The sequence below is a fragment of the Amblyomma americanum genome, chromosome 5, assembly GCF_052857255.1.
Source record: "Amblyomma americanum isolate KBUSLIRL-KWMA chromosome 5, ASM5285725v1, whole genome shotgun sequence".
Lineage (NCBI taxonomy): Eukaryota > Metazoa > Arthropoda > Arachnida > Ixodida > Ixodidae > Amblyomma > Amblyomma americanum.
In genome coordinates, this window is record NC_135501.1 from 186293393 (window position 1) to 186317607 (window position 24215).

The 24215-nt window shown below is 45.8% G+C and overlaps 2 protein-coding genes across 2 annotated transcripts; one reads left to right on the forward strand and one right to left on the reverse strand.

The window, feature by feature from the left end:
* The first annotated feature begins 48 nt into the window (after positions 1–48).
* Pnn (desmosome associated protein-like protein pinnin) lies at positions 49–17184 on the forward strand. The gene is made up of 8 exons (XM_077666101.1): positions 49–239; positions 575–649; positions 5546–5611; positions 7593–7650; positions 9757–10098; positions 10253–10391; positions 12826–13194; positions 15034–17184. The coding sequence occupies exons 1-8, from the start codon at positions 64–66 to the stop codon at positions 15234–15236; spliced, it is 1428 nt and encodes a 475-aa protein (XP_077522227.1). The 5' UTR covers positions 49–63; the 3' UTR covers positions 15237–17184.
* Zip102B (Zinc/iron regulated transporter-related protein 102B) lies at positions 17013–24143 on the reverse strand. Its single transcript, XM_077666102.1, has 7 exons — positions 23870–24143; positions 23568–23673; positions 22550–22795; positions 21980–22057; positions 21762–21847; positions 19531–19665; positions 17013–19036 (listed from the first exon to the last, which is right to left on the reverse strand). The coding sequence occupies exons 1-7, from the start codon at positions 23963–23965 to the stop codon at positions 18785–18787; spliced, it is 999 nt and encodes a 332-aa protein (XP_077522228.1). The 5' UTR covers positions 23966–24143; the 3' UTR covers positions 17013–18784.
* Between the last annotated feature and the right edge of the window lie 72 nt (positions 24144–24215).

A 24215-nucleotide genomic window follows, 5' to 3' on the forward strand; every position in this document is an offset into this window, starting at 1 on the left:
TTTAGTTTCTAACAGTACGTTAAAATGTGTTATAAATTATTTGTTGATTTCTCATTGCGCTTAATGACGAACGATGTACAAATCAAGTGCTGCGGTTCTGCACCATCAAATCAGAAGATGGCGGCGACTACTAGCGTGTTTTCGCAGCTGAAATTGGAGTTTGAAGCAGCGCAGAAAAGTCTTAAAGATGTCGACGAAACCATCAAGAAGCTCACCGGTAGAGATCCGGAAGAGTTCAGGTAAGTATTAAGTCGCGCCGCGCGCCTTCGGGTGAACCGGTAAACACTCGGCGAGATCGGCGCAGAAAAAGCCGCCGATCTCTATGCCGCGAGACAACGCACGCGTTTTATTTACTTATATTTCGCTTATCCAAAATACGATCCTGAGAGGTAACGGCAAGTTATTTAAGGAGCTGTCTCCCTCTCAGAATAACTTCCTAAGCTTCACTCGCGAAAGTCGGTGCCGGTGAACTGGACCGGCACGTAACATCTTCAGTTAGCAGTGGTCTCAATAGCGCTCACGTTCGTGTCAAGAGTATGTTTATTTAGATGTGTGCGTTGCTATATTCGCGCAGAAACCAGACTCGAAGACCGGGCGGACCCGCACAAGGACCTCCTGTCGAGCAAGGAGGCCGGGATCGCTTCTCGGGGTGAGTCCAGATGTGTACTTTCGTACGCTTGCGCGAGTTACAATGGAAGCATCGTTCAAGACTTCCCACAGCAGCTGCGTACGGCTCCGCTGACGATCGGGGAATTGCTGCCCGCAGGTTGTATTGCAGTTTGCTGTGATGCCTTTCGAAAACATCCTAAAGGCACCTGTTAAATACTTTAAAACAACAAACGATTTACAACAATAATAAGCTGTACACCCGCGCGAGTTGCCATGGAAGCATTTTTCAAGACTTCCCACAGCAGCTGCGTACGGCTCCGCTGACGAATGGAGAAGTGCTGTCCGCAGGTTGTATTGCAGTTTGCTGTGATGCCTTTCGAAAACATCCTAAAGGCACCTGTGAAATACATTTACAACAACGAGCGATTTGCAACAATAATAAGCTGCACACCCGCGCGAGTTGCCATGGAAGCATTTTTCAAGAGTGCCCACAGCAACTGCGTACGGCTCCGCTGACGATCGGGGAATTGCTGTCCGCGGGTTGTGTTGCAGTTTGCTGTGATGCCTTTCGAAAACATTCTAAAGGCACCTGTGAAATACTTTTACAACAACGAGCGATTTGCAACAATAATAAGCTGCACACCCGCGCGAGTTGCCATGGAAGCATTTTTCAAGAGTGCCCACAGCAACTGCGTACGGCTCCGCTGACGATCGGGGAATTGCTGTCCGCAGGTTGTATTGCAGTTTGCTGTGATGCCTTTCGAAAACATCCTAAAGGCACCTGTTAAATATTTTAAAACAACAAACGATTTACAACAATAATAAGCTGTACACCCGCGCGAGTTGCCATGGAAGCATTTTTCAAGACTTCCCACAGCAGCTGCGTACGGCTCCGCTGACGAATGGAGAAGTGCTGTCCGCAGGTTGTATTGCAGTTTGCTGTGATGCCTTTCGAAAACATTCTAAAGGCACCTGTGAAATACATTTACAACAACGAGCGATTTGCAACAATAATAAGCTGCACACCCGCGCGAGTTGCCATGGAAGCATTTTTCAAGAGTGCCCACAGCAACTGCGTACGGCTCCGCTGACGATCGGGGAATTGCTGTCCGCAGGTTGTATTGCAGTTTGCTGTGATGCCTTTCGAAAACATCCTAAAGGCACCTGTGAAATACTTTAAAACAACGAGCGATATAAAACAATAATAAGCTGCACACCCGCGCGAGTTGCCATGGAAGCATTTTTTAAGAGTGCCCACAGCAACTGCGTACGGCTCCGCTGACGATCGGGGAATTGCTGTCCGCGGGTTGTGTTGCAGTTTGCTGTGATGCCTTTCGAAAACATCCTAAAGGCACCTGTTAAATACTTTAAAACAACAAACGATTTACAACAATAATAAGCTGTACACCCGCGCGAGTTGCCATGGAAGCATTTTTCAAGACTTCCCACAGCAGCTGCGTACGGCTCCGCTGACGAATGGAGAAGTGCTGTCCGCAGGTTGTATTGCAGTTTGCTGTGATGCCTTTCGAAAACATTCTAAAGGCACCTGTGAAATACTTTTACAACAACGAGTGATTTGCAACAATAATAAGCTGCACACCCACGCGAGTTGCCATGGAAGCATTTTTTAAGAGTGCCCACAGCAACTGCGTACGGCTCCGCTAACGATCGGGGAATTGCTGTCCGCGGGTTGTATTGCAGTTTGCTGTGATGCCTTTCGAAAACATCCTAAAGGCACCTGTTAAATACTTTAAAACAAATGATTTACAACAATAATAAGCTGCACACCCGCGCGAGTTGCCATGGAAGCATTTTTCAAGACTTCCCACAGCAGCTGCGTACGGCTCCGCTGACGATCGGGGAATTGCTGTCCGCAGGTTGTATTGCAGTATGCTGTGATGCCTTTCGAAAACATCCTAAAGGCACCTGTTAAATACTTTAAAACAACAAACGATTTACAACAATAATAAGCTGTACACCCGCGCGAGTTGTCATGGAAGCATTTTTCAAGACTTCCCACAGCAGCTGCGTACGGCTCCGCTGACGAATGGAGAAGTGCTGTCCGCAGGTTGTATTGCAGTTTGCTGTGATGCCTTTCGAAAACATTCTAAAGGCACCTGTGAAATACTTTTACAACAACGAGCGATTTGCAACAATAATAAGCTGCACACCCGCGCGAGTTGCCATGGAAGCATTTTTCAAGAGTGCCCACAGCAACTGCGTACGGCTCCGCTGACGATCGGGGAATTGCTGTCCGCAGGTTGTATTGCAGTTTGCTGTGATGCCTTTCGAAAACATCCTAAAGGCACCTGTGAAATACTTTAAAACAACGAGCGATTTAAAACAATAATAAGCTGCACACCCGCGCGAGTTGCCATGGAAGCATTTTTTAAGAGTGCCCACAGCAACTGCGTACGGCTCCGCTGACGATCGGGGAATTGCTGTCCGCGGGTTGTGTTGCAGTTTGCTGTGATGCCTTTCGAAAACATCCTAAAGGCACCTGTTAAATACTTTAAAACAACAAACGATTTACAACAATAATAAACTGTACACCCGCGCGAGTTGCCATGGAAGCATTTTTCAAGACTTCCCACAGCAGCTGCGTACGGCTCCGCTGACGAATGGAGAAGTGCTGTCCGCAGGTTGTATTGCAGTTTGCTGTGATGCCTTTCGAAAACATTCTAAAGGCACCTGTGAAATACTTTAAAACAACGAGCGATTTAAAACAATAATAAGCTGCACACCCGCGCGAGTTGCCATGGAAGCATTTTTCAAGAGTGCCCACAGCAACTGCGTACGGCTCCGCTGACGATCGGGGAATTGCTGTCCGCAGGTTGTATTGCAGTTTGCTGTGATGCCTTTCGAAAACATCCTAAAGGCACCTGTGAAATACTTTAAAACAACGAGCGATTTAAAACAATAATAAGCTGCACACCCGCGCGAGTTGCCATGGAAGCATTTTTTAAGAGTGCCCACAGCAACTGCGTACGGCTCCGCTGACGATCGGGGAATTGCTGTCCGCGGGTTGTGTTGCAGTTTGCTGTGATGCCTTTCGAAAACATTCTAAAGGCACCTGTGAAATACCTTTACAACAACGAGCGATTTGCAACAATAATAGGCTGCACACCCGCGCGAGTTGCCATGGAAGCATTTTTCAAGAGTGCCCACAGCAACTGCGTACGGCTCCGCTGACGATCGGGGAATTGCTGTCCGCAGGTTGTATTGCAGTTTGCTGTGATGCCTTTCGAAAACATCCTAAAGGCACCTGTTAAATACTTTAAAACAACAAACGATTTACAACAATAATAAGCTGCACACCCGCGCGAGTTGCCATGGAAGCATTTTTCAAGACTTCCCACAGCAGCTGCGTACGGCTCCGCTGACGATCGGGGAATTGCTGTCCGCAGGTTGTATTGCAGTTTGCTGTGATGCCTTTCGAAAACATCCTAAAGGCACCTGTTAAATACTTTAAAACAACAAACGATTTACAACAATAATAAGCTGTACACCCGCGCGAGTTGCCATGGAAGCATTTTTCAAGACTTCCCACAGCAGCTGCGTACGGCTCCGCTGACGAATGGAGAAGTGCTGTCCGCAGGTTGTATTGCAGTTTGCTGTGATGCCTTTCGAAAACATTCTAAAGGCACCTGTGAAATACTTTTACAACAACGAGCGATTTGCAACAATAATAAGCTGCACACCCGCGCGAGTTGCCATGGAAGCATTTTTCAAGAGTGCCCACAGCAACTGCGTACGGCTCCGCTGACGATCGGGGAATTGCTGTCCGCAGGTTGTATTGCAGTTTGCTGTGATGCCTTTCGAAAACATCCTAAAGGCACCTGTGAAATACTTTAAAACAACGAGCGATTTGCAACAATAATAAGCTGCACACCCGCGCGAGTTGCCATGGAAGCATTTTTCAAGAGTGCCCACAGCAACTGCGTACGGCTCCGCTGACGATCGGGGAATTGCTGTCCGCAGGTTGTATTGCAGTTTGCTGTGATGCCTTTCGAAAACATCCTAAAGGCACCTGTTAAATATTTTAAAACAACAAACGATTTACAACAATAATAAGCTGTACACCCGCGCGAGTTGCCATGGAAGCATTTTTCAAGACTTCCCACAGCAGCTGCGTACGGCTCCGCTGACGAATGGAGAAGTGCTGTCCGCAGGTTGTATTGCAGTTTGCTGTGATGCCTTTCGAAAACATTCTAAAGGCACCTGTGAAATACATTTACAACAACGAGCGATTTGCAAATAATAAGCTGCACACCCGCGCGAGTTGCCATGGAAGCATTTTTCAAGAGTGCCCACAGCAACTGCGTACGGCTCCGCTGACGATCGGGGAATTGCTGTCCGCAGGTTGTATTGCAGTTTGCTGTGATGCCTTTCGAAAACATTCTAAAGGCACCTGTGAAATACTTTTACAACAACGAGCGATTTGCAAATAATAAGCTGCACACCCGCGCGAGTTGCCATGGAAGCATTTTTTAAGAGTGCCCACAGCAACTGCGTACGGCTCCGCTGACGATCGGGGAATTGCTGTCCGCAGGTTGTATTGCAGTTTGTTGTGATGCCTTTCGAAAACATCCTAAAGGCACCTGTGAAATACTTTAAAACAATGAGCGATTTAAAACAATAGTAAGCTGTAAACCCGCTGCGAACACATCACGTCTTAAAACAAGTGTAATTGTGACGGAATTGTTTGGCTATGTGTGCGAAAGTGGCCGTTTGCAAGTAGCGCAAGAGTATTGGTAAAGTCGTCAGTGGGAAGCCAGTAGCAACAGTTGATGTGAGCTGTGCTAAAAGCGTAATTTTGCAACTGCAATAGAAGCACAATCTCGTAAACGCTCCGGATGCCATAGACGAGTAGCTTTTTGGGCACCAGCTTTAAACTCATATGCTCATTGATGTGCATGCTCCACCTACATTGCAGGAAGCCGAACATTAAGACTGGACCACCAGCTGCCAAGCGGAGAAATATAGGAGGCCCACCAACGCGGTATGTCTTTTGGTATTTCACATCACCTCATTGATAAGGCTGTAAAGCAGCACTGTTTTTTTGTTCCGTTGCAATTATTAACCGCAACTTGTTTCGCACTGGTATGGTTTTCGTTGGTCCACTGAAAAGGAAGCACTGCTGTGGGTTGGTTTTCACACAACCTAAGAGCAAGGGGGGTGCATTCACAAGCACGCTGTCAAAAATAAAAAGGAAAAATGCAGCAACACTTTCTGTTCGACGTGTTCGTTTTACGTAGCCAGCAATGTAAAATATGTGCGAAAATTAAGTATGAGAACACAGGGAGACAGAAATACAGATGCCGGCTATCAGCCTAGTTTTATGGTTAAAATAAAAGGAAAAACCCATAACAACCCCCTTCAGAACAACAACAGGATGACGATGTGTGATCTTGGGGATCCGAGGCAGGTCATATTACGTGGATACTGGCTGAGGATGTTTGTGCAGCTGCGGAGCTTCAGTTTATAAAGAGGGATACTAAGACAGTAGCACGAATACAAATGAGGACAATTTGAATCCAATGTACAATATGAAACTGAAACAAGAACATGTCATTAACCTGTCGTGATAGATCAGTGGCTTTGGAGTTAGGCCGCTTATCCCCAGGTCGCGGGATTGAATCCCGGCCACGGTAAGCATATTTCAATGGGGGCAAAATGCAAAGAGTCCTGTGTGCTGTCCAACATTGGTGCATGTCAAAGAACTCCGGGCGATGTCTTATTTGTCGCTTCGGGACATTAAACCCCCGCATTCCACTACCACAGCATGTCATTAAGACTCTCATATTTGCTGCTATAGGTGTACCCTCTCATGCATATGCTAGTAAACCCATGAGGACAGGGAAAGCTTCAGAGCAGGGACCCCGGAACAGGGGAAGGGCAAGGGGGCCGGTCCCCCCCAACATTTTTCCAGAGGGGGCAGCACCCCCCCAGTCTCTAATTGCATGCACTTGGATCAGATTTCTGACAATTGAAACACTTCAGTTCTAGGACTCCTTTAATGCAAAGCGGAGTGGAGCTGAGCTACTTGGCTTCGTAGCCAGTTGTAAAGCATTTCGTATATGAGTAACCTAAACCAGTCATGTCCCAACAGAAGCAGACTGTCTGAACCATGTACATGATCATGATTAGCAGAATTTAAACAAACCATGCGCAAACTTTTTAAATGCAACTGATCACTCCTCGTGCATAAAGTTTCTCATTTCAGTTCGTTTTATATTGCCTTGAATCTTTGCGTCGTTTGTTCGTTTGCACTCAAAACTGCCGGCACATGGCTTTATTATTTTGTTTTGTAATGCGAGATGCGACGAGACTTATTTCCGTTGATCGTGGCCACGTGCAAATGCTTCCACATTTTTCCAGATTGTTGTAGTTTCTGTTGGTTCTTTATCTCGAAGGACCCTTGCCAGCTTTAAATTGAGCGCGGCCAAGAACTGCAGGCATTCACTTCGATGACCGCTGAACACACGTGTGGCTAACGCCGCTACTGGGCCAATCGGTTCCTAGTGGGCGCGAGTCAGCCCTTTAAACAGTTTCTGTTGGAAGCCTTTTCATTGCCTTCCTGACTACTAGAATGTAGTCACCCCAACGTGACAATTTAGATCAGCCTTTGAACATTGAAAAATAAAAAAGTAATAAAAAATGAAATTTATTATGTAAATGAGCATTAAATAAATAAGTAACAACATAAGCTCGAAGTCGTGCCCCCCCGCTCAAAAAAAAATGTTCTGGGGTTCTTGCTTCACAGTAAAAAAAAAAAATTGCAGCCTGAACAGAGGTAGTTTTAGGGCTGTCTTTACAAGTAAGTGAAGCAAGCTGTTCTTTTTTTTTTTTTTCACATGGTTTGGTCAATTTTGCAAAGTGGTGGCGATGATAATGGTGTAAAGCTGCGCTCGGCTAAGAAAAGAAGCCATGTTTACCTCTGCTTCCGCTACTCTTGTTGCTTCTTCATTTGGCTTTCATAGAACACCAGTTCAAGCTCCAGCAGAGGACAGCGGCGAGGATGAGGAGCTACCCCGAAAGGTATCACTGCAACCACTACCACATTTATCATTTAAAAATGCAAATGGCATACCTCCTGTTGAAACTGCAGTGCTTTTGCAGTATTTTTGTATTTATGTGGAGCGTTATTAGCTGTTAAGAGCCACCTGGCTGTTAACGATTTATTGGTCAGTGCATCCATGCATACTGCAAATTAGAAGATTTGTAGAATGAATATTCACCTTGCCTAAATGCTTATTTTGTTCTAGGTAGCCTTTCTTTTCTTTTTTCAAAGAAGTCTATACGAAGACATTTGGCCACATGTAAGGATCCTTTTTTCAAACCATTGTTTAAAGATGTCGCAGTGGTAGTTTTTCATAAACTGTAATGTGCAATGGTGACTGGCCGTGCTATGGATTTTTTAATTTCCTTCTTCTATACAGTAGAAACCCGCTATAGTAAAGTTGCTCGAACGTTACTATATCAGTTGTTTTTGGTGGCATGCTCCAGGATGGGTGCTGTGGGATAATTTGGCTACTTAATAAACATGTAATGTTGGTTTGATTAAACATTTAGAAATACCTTCTAACCTGATCTTGTCATCTTATTGCACGCCAGTGATTTATTTTCTGTTACATTTTCGATTTTGCCCAAGTCTTGTGGAAGTACTGCATTTGCACGAATATAACGTGGCCACGAAATACTGAGAGGGGCAGGAGTTTGATTCCATTGCTTTGTGCTCTTCATTTTGCTATAGCTCTGCCAGTTACACCACTGCTGCTGCCGCAGAAGCCACGAATGGGCACCTAAGAGCTTCGCTTTGAAAATTTCATTTTATTGTGTAAAGTCGATGTCCATTTGACTCCGACTGTTAGCCTCACGATTACGCTGTTACATGCCTGCGGCTCTGGGATGTCGTAGACTGCGCGCATACCGCAAGGTCGTCATTCAACGGGAAGTGTATCGCCATGGGCATACGCTCTATACTGGAACCGTTTTTTATTAGATCTCTTTACGATATTCTCTTTACTATATCCAAGTTTTTGCTATATCGAGTTTACTATAGCAGCGTTCTACTGTATTAGGCGTTGCATTTTCCTAAAATAAAGCACCGTTTCTTTCACAGAATTTTTCATATCCGAAACATGTTTTGAGACTGAGCATTGTCCTTCGTGCCGTTTTGTTATCGTCCTGAATGTGCAGAACGAGTGATGCAATTATGATCAAGTGTCTGCCATAGTTTCTCTTTTTATTGTGGTGGTTGTTCCATCCGGTTAATGACCCGAACTTCTGACCATGGAAGACTTGCATTCAGCCATTTGAGTGGGATGAACAATTTTAAACTGCGCTTGGCTTTTGCATTTGCAAAAATCTTCCTATTCAGACTGTTGTGCTGATCAGAGAAGCAGATATACATGCTTCTCCCAGCCGCAGTGCTGACTTGCTTTCTCGCAGATTCTGCATGGAGAAGTAACTTGATGATCGATTTTGTTTTCTACTGTGTTTGCTTGTGGTACTGATCTGCTCTTGTCAGGGTAAATTGGAAGTGCATGTCGTCTGCAGCGTTGTCCAACTGAAGTAAATTTTCATAATGGTTGGAACAGGGATGCCATCCATTGATTCTGAGGAAGGGGGCTGGACTCCCTTTGTGGAAGCTGTGAAAGAGCCGCGGTTAAGGTGGGAGTTTTTCCGTTAAAGCAACAGATGGCAGTGCTGTTTCCTCGAGTGGCGAGAAGTACTTTTTGGCTTATCACCGTGGCAGGCGACATGGGATTCTCGTTCCAACTGCGCCCAGACCAGCAAATATTAACAGTTCATGGTGGGTGTAACAGCGCGAACAGACGAGAGACGAGAAGAGAAAGACACAGACAAGCGCTGTCTTTCTCTTCTCGTCTCTCGTGTGTTCGCACTGTTACACCCACCATGAACTGTTACCAACTGGCCCAACTTTCCATCCTTCTTCAGCAAATATTAAACCTACTTCTAAGTGCCGCTTCAAGAAAATTTGAATACCAGCAGTTTGGTCAGATGTGTTATTGCCTTCCTGTCTGAGTAACGCAGCGGCCAGTATGGCTGGGTGTTCCTGGCCTGTCCCGAATCAGGTAAGGATGAGGAGAAACTGTGTTGAATGCTGCCTGGTGGATGCAGGGTGGAGTGCAGTCTTCGGTGGTGGCAGCACCCACCAAGGAGTCCGTGCGGACGCGGCGAGAGGCGAGCGCGGCGCAGAAGGGTGACAGCAAGTGCCTGGAGCGCAACCGGCGCATGTTTGGCATGATAATGGGCACCCTGCAGAAGTTCCAGAGTGAGGAGACCAGGCGCAAGGACCAGGTGCAGTCCCAGAAGCGTGCTGAAATTGAGCAGAAGCTGGAGGAGGCAGCCGAGCGGGAGAAAGCCGAGCTGCGCAAGGAGCGCCAGGACCTCTTCCTGGCTCGCCGCCAGAAGCAGCAGGGCCTGCGGCGGCTTGAGCTCAAGCTTGAAGTGGCTCGCCTGGTGGGTGATCATGATCACCACTTGCCTCTTGGCATCGTGTACTGTACTGTCTGTGCTTAAAAGCCACAGCGTCATGCCAGGCTTCTCTTCTTTTGAGAGAAACAAAGAGTACGACGCTTGCTCATGTTTCTTCCTTATGTCGCCAAACTTGCAGCACGAAGAGGCTGAAGCTCGCCAGCGACTGCTGCTCAACTTCATCCACACTAGGACCAAGCCACACATCATGTTCAAGCCGGCCAGGCACACACCCGAGACGCAGAAGCGGCTCAAGGAGTCCCAGAAGCGCATCCTCGGTCAGTGAAATTCTTGTGAGGTGATTCTTTTTGTTCAAGTGATGACTGGATGTCGCCACCGTCCTGCCAGTGCATTTCACTCAACATGACAGGGCCACTTCTTATCCTGCCCTGTATATATAGCAACGTTTACGTGGGTGTGACGGCCTAGTTGACATGTTTGACTTGATCATGTGTATGCTACTCGGTCAGGTCTAGTTTAGACAATAGGTGTGGCTTGACTCTCTAAACCCGACCAGCAAAGTGCATAAAAGCACTTTTGAGTCAAGAAGTCAGGTTTGTGGGTGGGGGAGGAAAAGTAGAAACCTGTTTTATACTGGTGCAGCCTCGATATAGTGAACACGAATATTACCGATTATTGGCTGTATCGAGCTCTTCCGGAATATTTTTATTAGCAAACACATGCAATTTTTACTTTACTCCCCAACGCCAAGCGGTGCTTACTCAGATGGCAGGTGGTTGGCGTTGCCACACTACACAATTGACAAGAGGTGGTGTGGCAAGCACTCGCTCAAGGGGAGGCAAGAGGTCCAAAAGTTGTTGGCCCACATTAAAAATTCATCCAATAATCATTCAAGAGGATGAACCTTGATAATGCAGTTTTTATTTGGCCCCCTCTTTGGAGCTGTTGCCACTGGATTTTGTTCGTTTGATTTATTTTGTCTTTATAAGCAGGGATATGGGGAAGGACAAAAAGTGTTCAAAGCACATTAGTGTCTCTCTCCACTCCGCATCCGTCATGCGAGATTCACACCTAACTCGGGCAGCCTTGCCGGGAGCTTGAACTGTCCACGAGACAGGGCAATGCTGGGCTCGCATGGAGGGTTTTTTTCCCACTTTTTGTCACATGTGTGCCCATCATTTCCACGTTGTGCTCAGAAAATTTTTTATGCTCATGTATGTTTGCGATGACAACCACAGCCGTGCGGCACATTCCCGCACGTGGGCTCCTGGTGCCTGCATTTTGGTTGTAATTAAGCGCCATGTCAGGGGGCATTCATTCTATTTGAGACTCAGTTCTGTAGCCGTAATGTGAATTTTAACTTCTTTGTCTACCTCGTTTGTACTAGGGCAGTGTGCATTGCAAATGGGCACAACTACATGGAGTTGCTGCACTTAAACTTCACATTTTGTTTCAGTTGTGCAATGTGGTGAGCCTGGTGCTCTGCCATTCGTTCAAAAAAAATGAAGTGCTGTACATGCTAATGCAGGCTTTGTGTGCGCTCCAGGCAGAATTTTCAGAGACGGTGCTTCAGACAGCACAGGGAATGATGGCCTGGCTCACAAGGATGTGGAGGCAACCGAGTCTGCTTAATTGTTTCTGAGGGACACGCAGAAGCATGCAAGAAAATGTGCCAGAACTGGTTAGCAAAAATGAAAAAAAAAATAGAGAGAGGTTCTAATGTGGTGGAGATTCAACAAAACCTTTTCATAAAAGCTTTGCAAAGAAAAGTGGAGAGCTGGACATCAGCATATTTGAGCTGCTGTACTCATGAGTATATGTAAAGTATATACTCCTCAAGTAAACATTGTGTGACACATTCTGCAAAAGTGTCTTCTCTATAAATGTAGAAAATAAAATTTAGAATTTTAAGAGCTGTCAGGTGCGACTCTGTGCTGATAATGAGAAACCTAATGGTTATAGCGCACCTTTGCATAACTTTCAAACTTTTCCAGCATCGTTTGTCAGCCTAAGACTGCTTCTAAGTCAATGTTCTTCTGCGCAAAATGCTCCAAATTGGAAATGTTAATTCTCCAAAAAATGCTCCCAATTGCATTTTACCAGTAGCATCAGTGGGAGCAGCGCAGCATGCTTGTTGGGTTGCACGCACTTGCAGCAAAGGTGTCATTCGCTTCAGTCGGACTAGTGCAGTTGCATTCGTTCTTAGTGTGTAGGCAAACATACCAGTTCTTCCTTTTTTATTTTTTTTTTCAAGGAGCTCATTTGGAAACCTTTCACCATACTGTGTCATAATGCTCATCTTTGGGGTTTCAAGTTGGCATCTTTAGTAAGAAAAACCTCAACTGCTTGCAGGTTAGGGGCCTCCACTGGTGCGACTAACTGCCTGTTTACTGTGCAATGAAGTTTGTTGTTTATGATTGTTAGCTTCATATTTGAACAGCGCAATAAAACTACGGGACACAACGAAGAAAGGTCCTTTCTTCGTTGTGTCCCGTAGTTTTATTGCGCTGTCCAAATATGAATCAATACCAACTCGCCCAGTTCGCAGCTTTAATGATTGTTAGCCATGCAGTTCATGGTTAGCCCCTCTTTTCACACTGTGCTACTTGCAGCTTGGTTCCTCCTGCACTATTTCCACTCTACTTCCATCCATTTGCAGTGTGCTGAAGTCGGAAGATTTGATTGTTGCTCTACTCTTACCATCTTTTTCTCCCTTTCGAACGGGATTTATTCGTTGGTTTTTTCTTGCAGCCATAATTGAGAGCCGGCGTGCAAAGGTCAAGGAGGAGTTAGACGCCATCGACGAGCTCTACCACCGTGACCACGCGCCTCCCGCGGAAGAAGAAGAAGAAGAAATCCACCCTGATAAAGAGAACAGGGGTCCCCCAACCAAGGCCAAGCCGGCAACCGAGGAAGAGCAGGCTGCGGCCACCAGGGATGGCGCCGAGGGCGCACAGGAGGAGGCAACAGCCGAGAGCCGAGACGAGGCCGGTGAGAAGTCGGCGCCCACGGACAATGGCGAAGTGGTGGAACAGGCGACAGCGGATGACAGCGCAACCACAGAGCCAATGGACACTGCCGAATCTAATGCTGCACATGAGAAACAGGCTGAGGCAACAGGTGAGCTGCTCTGTAGATTTGTTAACATATCTTGCTGAAACTTAGCGTGCGGATATATCATAGAATGATGATTTCAAACGTGCACCAAGATTTCAGATATCTCACCTCAAAGGAAATATATGGCAAAATAACATATCCTAATTAGGTCATTTCTTACAGGCTGTTATAGTAATTTAACAATTAAAAAAACGTTTTTAAGAAGAAGCAGACATTTGCAAATGCCCACAACACATCTAAAGCTTACAAAATGCCTATAGTATAAAGTCATTTTGTTGATCATAAATAAATTGCAAAGTTTGAAAGAAAAAACAATGTTACAGTAATTAGCCCACACTTGGCCTAATTGCTAATCTATCATGATTAAAGGAAAAATGAAAGCTTCAGGATGTGTGGTGGACCTTTGAAAACGTCTAGATATTCTTAAAAATGCTTTTTTAACTGAGAAATTATCATAAAGGCCCGTAAGAAATGGCCTAATTGGGATGTTATTTTGCCATAAATTTCCTCCCAGGTGAAATGTTTGAAATCTAAATGCATATTTGAAATCAGCATTCTGTGATACTTGTGCCAAGTTTCAGCAAGTTAAGTCGATAAATAAAAAACAAGTTTTTAAAACCCTCATTCCTCCTTAAGTTGTTTACAGCGCCAGCTGGTATAGCCTCTTTTAACTTTTCCACCTACCGGTGGCCATCAGTGGCAGATGGCGGCTGTTGTGTTTAATTTAATTAGACTTAATTAAATTACTTCACTAAGTAATTAAGGTCTTATGGCTGACGCTGTCGATTCCACAGTAGAATGCAGGGCTATATGGCTAAACCAAGGCTATAACAGCTCTCGCTGTAAAAGCTTTCCTAACATATTACAGATGCACACAAGGACTTGTTTTACATAAAATGAAATGAGGTATTTGGCTTCAGCACATAGTATACATGCTCCTTGAAGATTTCGTAATTGTGACTTCTTTAATAAAAATTTGCATGTAAGATGCATACATGCACGCTCCTTTATTTTCTTTTTTCTTTCTGGTTGGTACTACTACCGTGCCTGCGGGTGGCATTCAGCCGTGGTAGCTAGATCAGTGGACCTTTCTATTGGAAACGTGTCTTGTGGCTGTCTGTTTTGTAGTGCTACCACACGTGGTTTGCCCGGTCCTTGCAATTCCCCGAGATGCAAATGTATGGACGGCACTCGAGGGGCACAGCATGAAAGAACGACGAGCAACCAGTGCTGTATTTCTTTGCAGCTTTTGCAGCGCCTTTTCTTGGTATATGCCGAGATAAAGCAAGACACATACTTATGTCTTAATGTACGTCTTGCTAATAATGGACCTTTCTTCTATTGCGAGTGTTAGAAAAGATGGCATTATATTTCACCCCTTTTTCGTAGCATTCTTTTTTTTTTTTTTTTGCTGGCCACCCAGCAGTGGTTTTTTTTTTTTTTTTTTTGCAACTTGGGATGCCTTGTTAATTTGCAGGCATATCATTGCACAGTGAGCTGTCTGGTTCTAGTAGTGTAGGCCTTTGTGTCAGCAACTTTGCCATTAATACTTTGTCATCTTAATAAACTGGGCTACTATAGTAGTTGGGTCTTCGTGTGTCTGCAGTCAAGACAAATTCCAGGTCAAATGTTTCTATATCATTGGAATCCCTGACATACCGTTTTCTTTGCGGGGAGGGGGATTTATTGCTAGGTTTACTTTGTCGAAGTAAAGCCTCAGTACTTCCTGCAGTGGCTTTTTCAAGCAACGAAGTGTAGAAACATTACATTTGTTCACTGATCTACTTATTCCTTATGTGCTGGTGTCGGCACTAAACGTGTAATGTATTGCTACCCCTACAGAGGGGAAGGGCCCCAGTGACCAGGAATCAGCACGGGACAGAACTGAACCTGTCGAAGGAGAGGCAACAGCCAACGCCACACCGCAAGATGCTGCCAAGACGCAAGAGGGAGGGACCTCAAAGGAAGAAACACTGGCGGCCGCTGATGCGCCCAGCATCAACGCGCTGGGAGACGAAAAGTTTGAACCCATTTATGACGAATGAATCAACCCAGACATGCGGCACTTTCCAGGAAAGGGCAGCTGTACAGGCAAAGGACATCATGGCATCATCCATCTGCGGCTTGTTTTCTGTTTCTTCAAGGCAAGTGTGCACTGCTGTTGACGCGTTTGCTGTGGGCTGCACGGAAATCACAACGCTGCTACCGCCTCTGCCGATCTTTGGAGAAGAAAAAAAAAGGGGAAAATAGAAAGGCAGGGCCACGTGGAACCACAGCGTACACATACACAAGAAGTTTGTTGGGGATCACTATGTTCGACTGTGGAAATCGACATTCTTCAGGAGAATTCGTGGCAGCACTCCAGGTGGTGTTGACTTTTTGGTCTCAGTGCGAGCTGTTGTTTCCACTCCTTTTTGTTGTCGCTAGAGACGAACTGAGACTTCAGAGCTGTGGCAGGAATTTTGCCTGGAACTGGTGAGTGCACAGTTTATGTGGCTATGTTCGTCAGCTGAATAGTTGTGGAAGTCTTTTTTTTTTTTGCGTGTGTATGTGAAAAGTGGATACGGGTGACAGGGAGCAACTCGCCACTTTCAGCCCGTCTCAGTACTGACCGGAATGTTCGAAAGTATCAGCCGTTTGGTCATAGCAGACTCTCCGCCCAGACTTCTGAATTGCCTATTACGTGGTTTGACTGCAGTGTACACTTCTGAACCTTTGTCTATTCTTTGGCCTGTTAAATGGTACCGAGTTCAGAAATTGCCATGATTACAAGACAATAAGGCTCTGCAGTGGCCAGCTCAGAAGAGTCCACTCTGTGGCAATGCTGCGCATGAAAGTGATCAGTGGTTTGGTCGGGCGGGGACTCGGGCGAAGGCTCAGGCGAGGGCTGTTTCATCCACCATAGCTTGTTGTCAGCTAGCATAATTTCACTACCATTATCCTTCGTTAACATATTATAAAGCCACTCGACAGCAACATAAGAATCACCATGAGGTGAGGTGTATCATGCAGGATCATCAGCATTTATCATCAGTGGCCGCTGCACGTGACAGCAGCTGTCTGGTTGTTTTCGTCCTCTTGAGTGTTCTTCCTACTCATGTAACACTTGCAGGCTGGGTGCTATTCAGTGTGGCAGAAGCGCCTGCAGCTAGGAGGAAGCTTGCTTTGCCCGAATCGCGTGTACATTGTACAAGTCCTCATTTTACTACTTTTGCGGGGCAGTTCATCTCCGGCAAGGTAGCAGTTCCAACACACTGTTTTAGAGCCATAACTGACATCACACCGGATTGCACGTCCCGAACTTCTTTGCTCAGCAAGGGTCCAAACTGCTGGCCTAGTCATCAAAACCCGTGGCTGCAAATTGCTGCCAGGACTGCTCTCTACCTGATCGAGACCAGCTCACATTAATATGAAGCATTGCCCTTGCTAGCCGTGAATTATCGTATTCCTGTTTTCTAGTTTTATTAACCCTTGGCACTCGTCACGTCCATGGACAGACAGAGGTACCTGCTAGATGTGAAACTGTTCATCCAATCTACTGTGTTTGCTGAAGTTGTGGCTCAGCTTAGATTGAACAATAACTGTACCACCTTTGGAAACGGTCGTTTGCCAAAATGTATAGATGCGTGAAGTTGCGTTGCATTTCAAATTGTGTTTGTGAAGCTCCTTTTTAAGGGTCATCAGTGAGCATGGTGGATTTTTTTTTTTTTTTTGTTCCTCCAGTGTTTGTGTGTATCATCATTCGGAGAAAGGCGTGCTCAATACCATGTGTACAAAACAGTGTCACCTTAGCATCATGTAACATGGCATCAAAAACCCAGTCGACAGCATCAGTGTTTCTTTACTTGGGTTGGACACGTCTCTCTTCTTAATGACTTCACATCCATCTCTCTGTGTACAGAAGATGAGCACCAGAGATAGACTTCTTATCTCCTGTGGACTCATGTGCATACAGAGTAATATCAACAATAAAAAGAAGTATTGCATAGAGAATGTGCTGATCGGCACCTTTCTTCTACTGTTTGGTCATGATTAGCTACAGCTTGGGCAGTAATTGTGTATGACTGAATTGCCTTCAGGGAATGAGTATTCACGAACACTTAAAAGGCACAATTGCAGGTGTTTTGCTACAAAATTTTTTTTATAGCGTTGTAAGTTTACAGCCGCAAAGTTTTCCAGTGGGGTGACCACCTTTTTGTTTACAGCTCATTTTTTTTATATACAGTGGGGTTTCTCCCTACATAAATGAAAAGTCAAGCACAAGAAAAAGTTCTCCTAGCGACAAGAGATCATATTAGTGCAAGAGGAGTGCTTCCTTCTTTGAGCTGCTCAGTAACAGAGCTGTTAGGAAGGATAAGCTAGTTTCTGCATGAAGGTATAACAAAGTGAATAATCGGCAGTTTCATATTTGGTTCGGAGCACCACTTGAGGACAGGTCATGCAAAATGTATACAGCAGGGATACGAAGAGGTGACTGCAGACAACAGTGACAAAAAGTTGTGAGAATCACAAATTTTCATTATGAGCCACCTTGAATACCAGATATTTACCCTTCTTTCACTTAACTTTGAAGCTTGGTGTTTGTGTAAGGCATTGAGCACATTTGAGAGAACCTTGCTCACTTGCATGGCGGTGGCGACAAGAAAATGGGATACTTGAGGATTTGTACATTTATTTCTGGTTGTAAACATGGGAGGCGGCTTTCAAATTATGTACACCACTTCATTAGTTTGTGTAAATACCTATGCTCAGACACAGGACAACTTTCAATAACCAACATTTCAGGAAGGAAGGACGTAAATGATTCAGGCAGTATAAAAACACATGCAGCTGCCAAAACGGACATGCCACACCTCATACATTGTACTGTCACTGAAGGACATGAGGCAATGCTGAACAATGGACACTCTGTTAGACAAGGGCAACCGTTCTTTTTAGATACTCAGATATTCTCAACAAATATATACACGTCTTCTTTCTCAGTGGTTTATATCATTTTCAAAATGAGCGTTCTAATATGGGTCGTTATAAAAATGAAATCAGGGGATGGAGGCACATTACAAGGTTCTGATCAGAAATTCACACAGAAGTGCAATGTGCAACCCTGCATCTGTACGTTGCCTAAACGGAATGTAGTTACACTTCACTCCGGCACTACTGGGAAAGGTGGCAGAAGGAGAAAAAAAATATTAAGAAAGAACAAGTCCTGCTGGCACCACGCAACCGAAAGAAGGGCCTGGTCATAAAGGCCAGGCAATGGAATCACTGCAGCCATCACGCCACGGCAAACGGGCAGGCAGAGGTATACGGCGATGCTGGCATGACCACCACTGCAATATTATACACCGGCGTTTCACACTGCCAAAAGTGCGCGCAGCTTGAAAAGGTAGTGGGGAACGGACTTCCCCCGGCATCTACAAAAACAAATGCAGCCGGAACGCAAACGGCCGGCAATAGCGGATGAACCCGTGGACATCGACTGCTCACCCAATACAGTTTTGTTTTGCCAGTCTTGCTGGGCAAGCAGCAGCGATATAACGTCACTTCTGAGCACAAAACATAGGAGGAGGCAGAAAGATGACTAGTCCGGTGACTAGTGACCATGGTTTCCGACAGTAAGGACCATGGGCGTCAGCGTGCCGATGACAATGGCGACCACGTCGATGCGGGTGAAGCCCTCGCTCGGGGGCGTGGTCATGCGGCCTCGATTGTCCGTCTGGTGCGTGCTGTGGCGCACCACCAGCTCGGGAAGCACGTGCACCGTGGCGACGTAGAGGAACGTGCCGGCGCTGAACAGCAGTGCGACACCCGTCGCGTTGTGCGATGCGATAGACTGGGGTGCACCCTGGAGCGGAAAGTGCAAGCATGTCATCAAACTTTGTGGCTTGTGCATGGTCAGCTGTTAAAATGCATAAAGCTGGAAACACGGTAATGTATTGTTCTCGTTCTGTGAGACCTCTTCTTGTGCTTCAGTGCCCTTGTGCAATGCTTTGCTCGAGCAAGTCTCCAGTCGTGTTGCTGGATGATACCTTGCTGCACTGTCAGTGAACATGCATTTTTCTGCAGGCAGTTGACTGCAATTCTTTCTAATCAAAAGCTTTTTTTTTTTGTAATCAGGAAGCCTATTGTTCTGAAGACAATTCCACAGCATGTGTCAATTTAGATGCAACACACATAGCACAACTGGCGATCAAATATGTGGTAATTACTGGTGTCCCATGTAAGCAGGAAGTGTGTGACATACTGGTTTTACCTGGGTGTAGTAGAGTACATTTTAGAAGATGGTCAATACATCTGACTACTTATGGGTACTGCACACAAGAAACAACGGAAGCTCACCCGGTTTATTGCCAGGAAGGTAACGATGGCTAGTAAAGGCGCCGCCAGTGAGAAGACAAGCAAGTGCTTGCGAACTGTGGGGCGTTCCACAGCCTCGTGCATCAGGAAAGACACTAGGGCAAACGCTGCTGGTGCCTGCAAAAATAAAATAAAAGCACCTCCTAGGCGGGGTCTTGAAAAATTGGGGACCCCTCATGTGACACAATTGATGCTCTACGACAATAGCTCTTGGAACTCCTCCTTTAAAGGGTAACTGCGGTGTTTTTTTCTTATCCCCAAGCATTTCACTGAAACCTTCACGGTATGTTCTCTGCAGTCTTCTGATCTTTTGAGCCAAATTTCTTAGCCGAGCGGCATTTTGTTTCGGCACTAATTAATTTAAAATTCTGCTGTTTCATGGCCTTAACTGGGGCGATCTCTACGGGCAAACCTTGCTTGTGCGACATTACGAGTTGCACGCCCATCAGTATTCGCTCTGCGTTTGTTGAAGGACAAAATTTCGAGCTAGTTTTTAGTCACTTCGCAAAAATAACGATTGAAATTATCACTTAAAGTAGCCAGTTTAGCCAATCAATGCGCCTATAAGGGGTTTTGTGACAGTATCTGTGACATTATACTTTAGATGAAACCTAGTTTCAGTTTCCTGGTTTTCACTTTTTTTATAATTGTTTTCCTCATTAGTTTTAAAAACTATTAAATCTATGACAGGAAGGTCCAAGAAATATACAGTAAAAGCTCGTTAATTTGACCTCCGTAAATTCGAAAATCCGGATGATTCGAACAGCTGGCACGGTCCCGGTCAACGCCTATGGAAGTCTATGGCGTCGGACGCTTGCTAATGCGTATGCTAAGAGTCTTGCACCGGGTAGTTTGAACGGCTTCCCGATGGGAGGCCGCATCCAGGTACGACTTGCGTGGCAAGTGATCAAACCTGAATTGCATGATGCAGAGTTGCCCATGCACCCCTGACGTACGTGCAATGGCAGGCGTGACGAAAAGTGGTTGGCCCTATCTCTAAGAGCAGTCACACTGCATAGTTTCGGTTTTGCTTTCCTGAGCTTCACGCCAGCCCGTGGCAACGGCGGCTATCGGACCAGACACCAGCCAGCCAACCGAGTCTGGCTGTGCTCTGTTTAGGATGCTGATTGGAGCCGCTGCGCGCTTTTCTGGCTTTCATCCGTGTGGTTCTTCCATTGCGCCGAAACTGTGCGCTCATCATGTGCCGTTCGCTCTAATTTGCGGTGAAGCTTCCTCACACGTGATGCAACCGCTTGTGAAGGGGGCTCTACCGCGCCGCACAGCGAAGGATGACGCGAAGGCCCTTTTCATTTTGGAGCTGTTCTGCTTCGATGCTCCTGACAGCGTGCACACAATAAAGCTTTGACTGAAATGTGAAGAACACTCACTGTCGTGCCGTTCTCATCTCGAAAGCAGGCGATCGTGGCGCAGCCTTTCACCAAATAAATTTATTTTGATGCAAGCGGTTCTTGTCAGTTTTTTTCTGTCATTCGATAATTCGAACATTTTTTAATGGTCCCTCGAAGTTAGAATTAATGAGCTCGTACTGTAATGCGACAGTGAACTCAAAATGTTCAAAAATGCTCCAGTGTTTTCCTTTAAAGGCCTGCTCTTCCAATGCATGTTTGAGCCTTATGCAGCCTCACCATAGTAGTGGCCAGTAACTGTGCCAATTCGATCCCTAGATCTTGACTGCGCACTTGGGTGCTCGTGCTGAAGCGTGCTTAGCATTATAATAAGGAGATTATGAGAGAATGAAAGGCGTGGTAAACTTTGCACAAAGTGCAAACTATGCACTTGGACACTCAAACTTGAATGTGTTCATAGCAGCTCGACAGGAGGGGATAAAGAAGAGAGGAAAGATGCAGTAATTGTCACGTGAAGCCCTTGCTTTGCAGTTCATGGAACGACCACTAGGGGTTGCTGCATTGGCATATACTATCATCATCATCCCTACTGCCATCCTTCTTGTCCCTCCTCACTTGGAGTCTCATGGCATGACTACTAGAGGCGCTGCGGTTCCGCACAGACACATTCGAAGCGAATTCCAAAGTGTGGGCCATACAGTTACACGAGTAATAATCCCTCAACATCCCTTGCTGAGAGTACATCTCATTCTTTGTACATGCTGGCTCACAAACAACTTGGCATGCTTTGATGAACACCCATTCTTCACAATGCCAGGCACTTGCAGTACAAAAACAGAGACTCGCCTTATGCAGCATTATCGCCAGGAAGACGACTGCCTCAGTGTCAAGGTTTGACGTCGTTGCTGCAGCTCCTAGTGCCACACCATCGGCTGCAATATATTTAAAAAAGAGAGAGAACTATGCATTATTGTGAACGCAGGCTCCATGTGTCCACTCGGCATGTTGCTCCAGAGTCACTTCATCATCATCATCATCAAGCAATGCAGTAAATCTGTACCAACCTGCAGCATGGACCACTAAACCCAGGGTTGCTGTGAAGCTGCGTCCTTGCATGTGCATTGAGCTCGTGCTTTCAGGATCTGTGCAAAGACAAAAGAAACTGTTAGCATGGAGCTCACAAGCATATGAACATGGAGTAACGCAGTTGTAAAACAAAAAAGGAAGCTGCAATTTTTGGCTACAGGACATTACACAACATCAAAAAAATCTACGTTCCTAAGAAGCTTTAATGAACGGAGTCCTACCATGGACTGACAAAAGAGACAGCTTAACAAAGTTACTAGCACAATGGGCAGGCGGTGATGTAGCCAATTTTAATTCACATCTTGTAGCCAAGCTAGCACTAAAGCAGCGTCATAACTCTTCCTGCATGCAAGTAAGTATTTGGTCCTAGGTGGACCAATTTAAATACGCAGAGTTCCTATGTACTATGGGAGAAGCAGTTATGCCGGTTTCGATTAATAAAGCCACACTCTGTACACACTTCTGCCTCACAAATGAAATGATGGTAAGGATGCTATGAGGTATCAAGTTTGCATCATCCATTTCTCAGCACAGCTAAGGCCACTCACCACTAACAGCCATTGCTAGAGCTTTGTGATGCCTGTGCTGGGAAATGAGCTGGTCCACCAGCAGCATAAACAGGAAGCCCAATACCAGCGTGATGCCAACAAGGTTCCGTGGGTCGATTGCCTCCAGCTTCCCGTGGAGATCATCGTGTGAGTGGCCATGACTTACTCCACCAGCGGCAGTAAGGGTAGCGTCACCAGGCTTCTGACCACCTTGTGGTCCCTGCTGCACGTCGTGCACCAGCTCTTCTGCACAGGAAAAGATTTTGCACAGGTCATCTCCAGCTGCTAACTTTCGCAAACCTACAGTCACAAAGGGCTGAGCTTCTTGGGAGTCAAAACTTAATTGAGCGGATATTTTTTTCTTGATTTCATTCAGTCACGCTACTACGAGTACTAGGCCATAGCACACTTCAGGTAATAAAAATATTACAGACCAGCACATGACCAGTATGACATGTTGGGTCATCATTACTGAATGAATGGAGAAACAAAATAAAAAGGAATACACAAATTAGGTAACACGAATGAGTGAGTGAGCTGGATATAGTAATTGGCACTAAGAAAGGCGACTTGTTTCTAGGTAGGTGCGCGTGTGTCAAAACCAAGGCTTGGACGCTGTTTCACCTCTTCATTATAATGATGAAACTTGAAAGTTTGAAGACACTTCTAGTCTGGCACCTCCCGAAGCAGGTCAAGAATGTCCATTGAGTGGGGTAAAAATCCGCAATGTTATTAGCAAGAAAGCATAAAGATCTGTCTCGCGCCGTAAACGGCGACAGATATGGATAGCGCTGCTGTGTGCTTGTTTTGCGCTATCAAAATCTACGCAAGAAAATTTTGAAGTACGAACAAGCGTATTCTCGCATCTACTATAGTATTCACACACCTATGCTGCTTTTTCTTTTTTATCCCCAAGCGCGCAAGCTACAGCAGACGACAGAATACGATTTACATCCGAAAGCAAGCTGCTGACGAGAGCTGTCGCGACAAGTCCCCACACAGTCAAGGTCGTACTTACTGATCTGGGTAAGGTACAACGTGCTGATGCCTTCGGGGATGATGACACTAAGTGCCGTGCCTACTAGTAGACCCGCTCCAAACACGGAGACCAGGTGGAGCCGAGCCTGAATTAAAGAAAGAGAAACAGAACCGACCAAAACAGATGTGCGCTCAGCGGGAGATAAACCGCTACTGCCGCGTCAATCGCGAGGTTACAGCTCGTTCGACACATTTGGCCACTGCTAATCATTTAGGACGAACAAAATAAAACACAGCAACAGTGCCGCTTCACACGATTCAATTCGATTAATTAAAACTTACCTCAGTTAAGGGAACGGATAATGGAACCAGGCCACTCATGTAGCTGCCGACAAACATCGCGCCAGCCAGCGCGAGTAACATAACGAAGTCCGCCATCGCACTAGAGACGGGACCGGCTTTTCCTACTTTGATCACAAGAGGCGGCCTGTAGAATCTAGCATCTTGGTGTTTTGCCGACGCAAATTACAGGTCCGTGGGGACCGCGATTGACCGTCTGCCGGGTGCTATCGGCAACATACGTTGCGTCTATGCGGCCATTATGCACATGGTGGTCTAGGCAGTGGATCGCATAGCTTGCATATTTCCACTGCCTTTCAAGAATTGTTTGCGTTTGTAGCCGAGGAAA

Bases quoted from the DNA above. Each gene is read 5' to 3' on its own strand.
- Pnn (XM_077666101.1), top strand. From the start codon at position 64: ATGACGAACGATGTACAAATCAAGTGCTGCGGTTCTGCACCATCAAAT. The intron at 10,099-10,252 runs GTGGGTGATCAT...CCAAACTTGCAG, and splicing joins AGCTTGAAGTGGCTCGCCTG to CACGAAGAGGCTGAAGCTCG. The intron at 13,195-15,033 runs GTGAGCTGCTCT...CTACCCCTACAG, and splicing joins GAAACAGGCTGAGGCAACAG to AGGGGAAGGGCCCCAGTGAC.
- Zip102B (XM_077666102.1), bottom strand. From the start codon at position 23,965: ATGGCGGACTTCGTTATGTTACTCGCGCTGGCTGGCGCGATGTTTGTC. The intron at 22,058-22,549 runs GTGAGTGGCCTT...GTCTTTGCACAG, and splicing joins TCTAGCAATGGCTGTTAGTG to ATCCTGAAAGCACGAGCTCA. The intron at 19,037-19,530 runs GTGAGCTTCCGT...TTTCCGCTCCAG, and splicing joins CCTTCCTGGCAATAAACCGG to GGTGCACCCCAGTCTATCGC.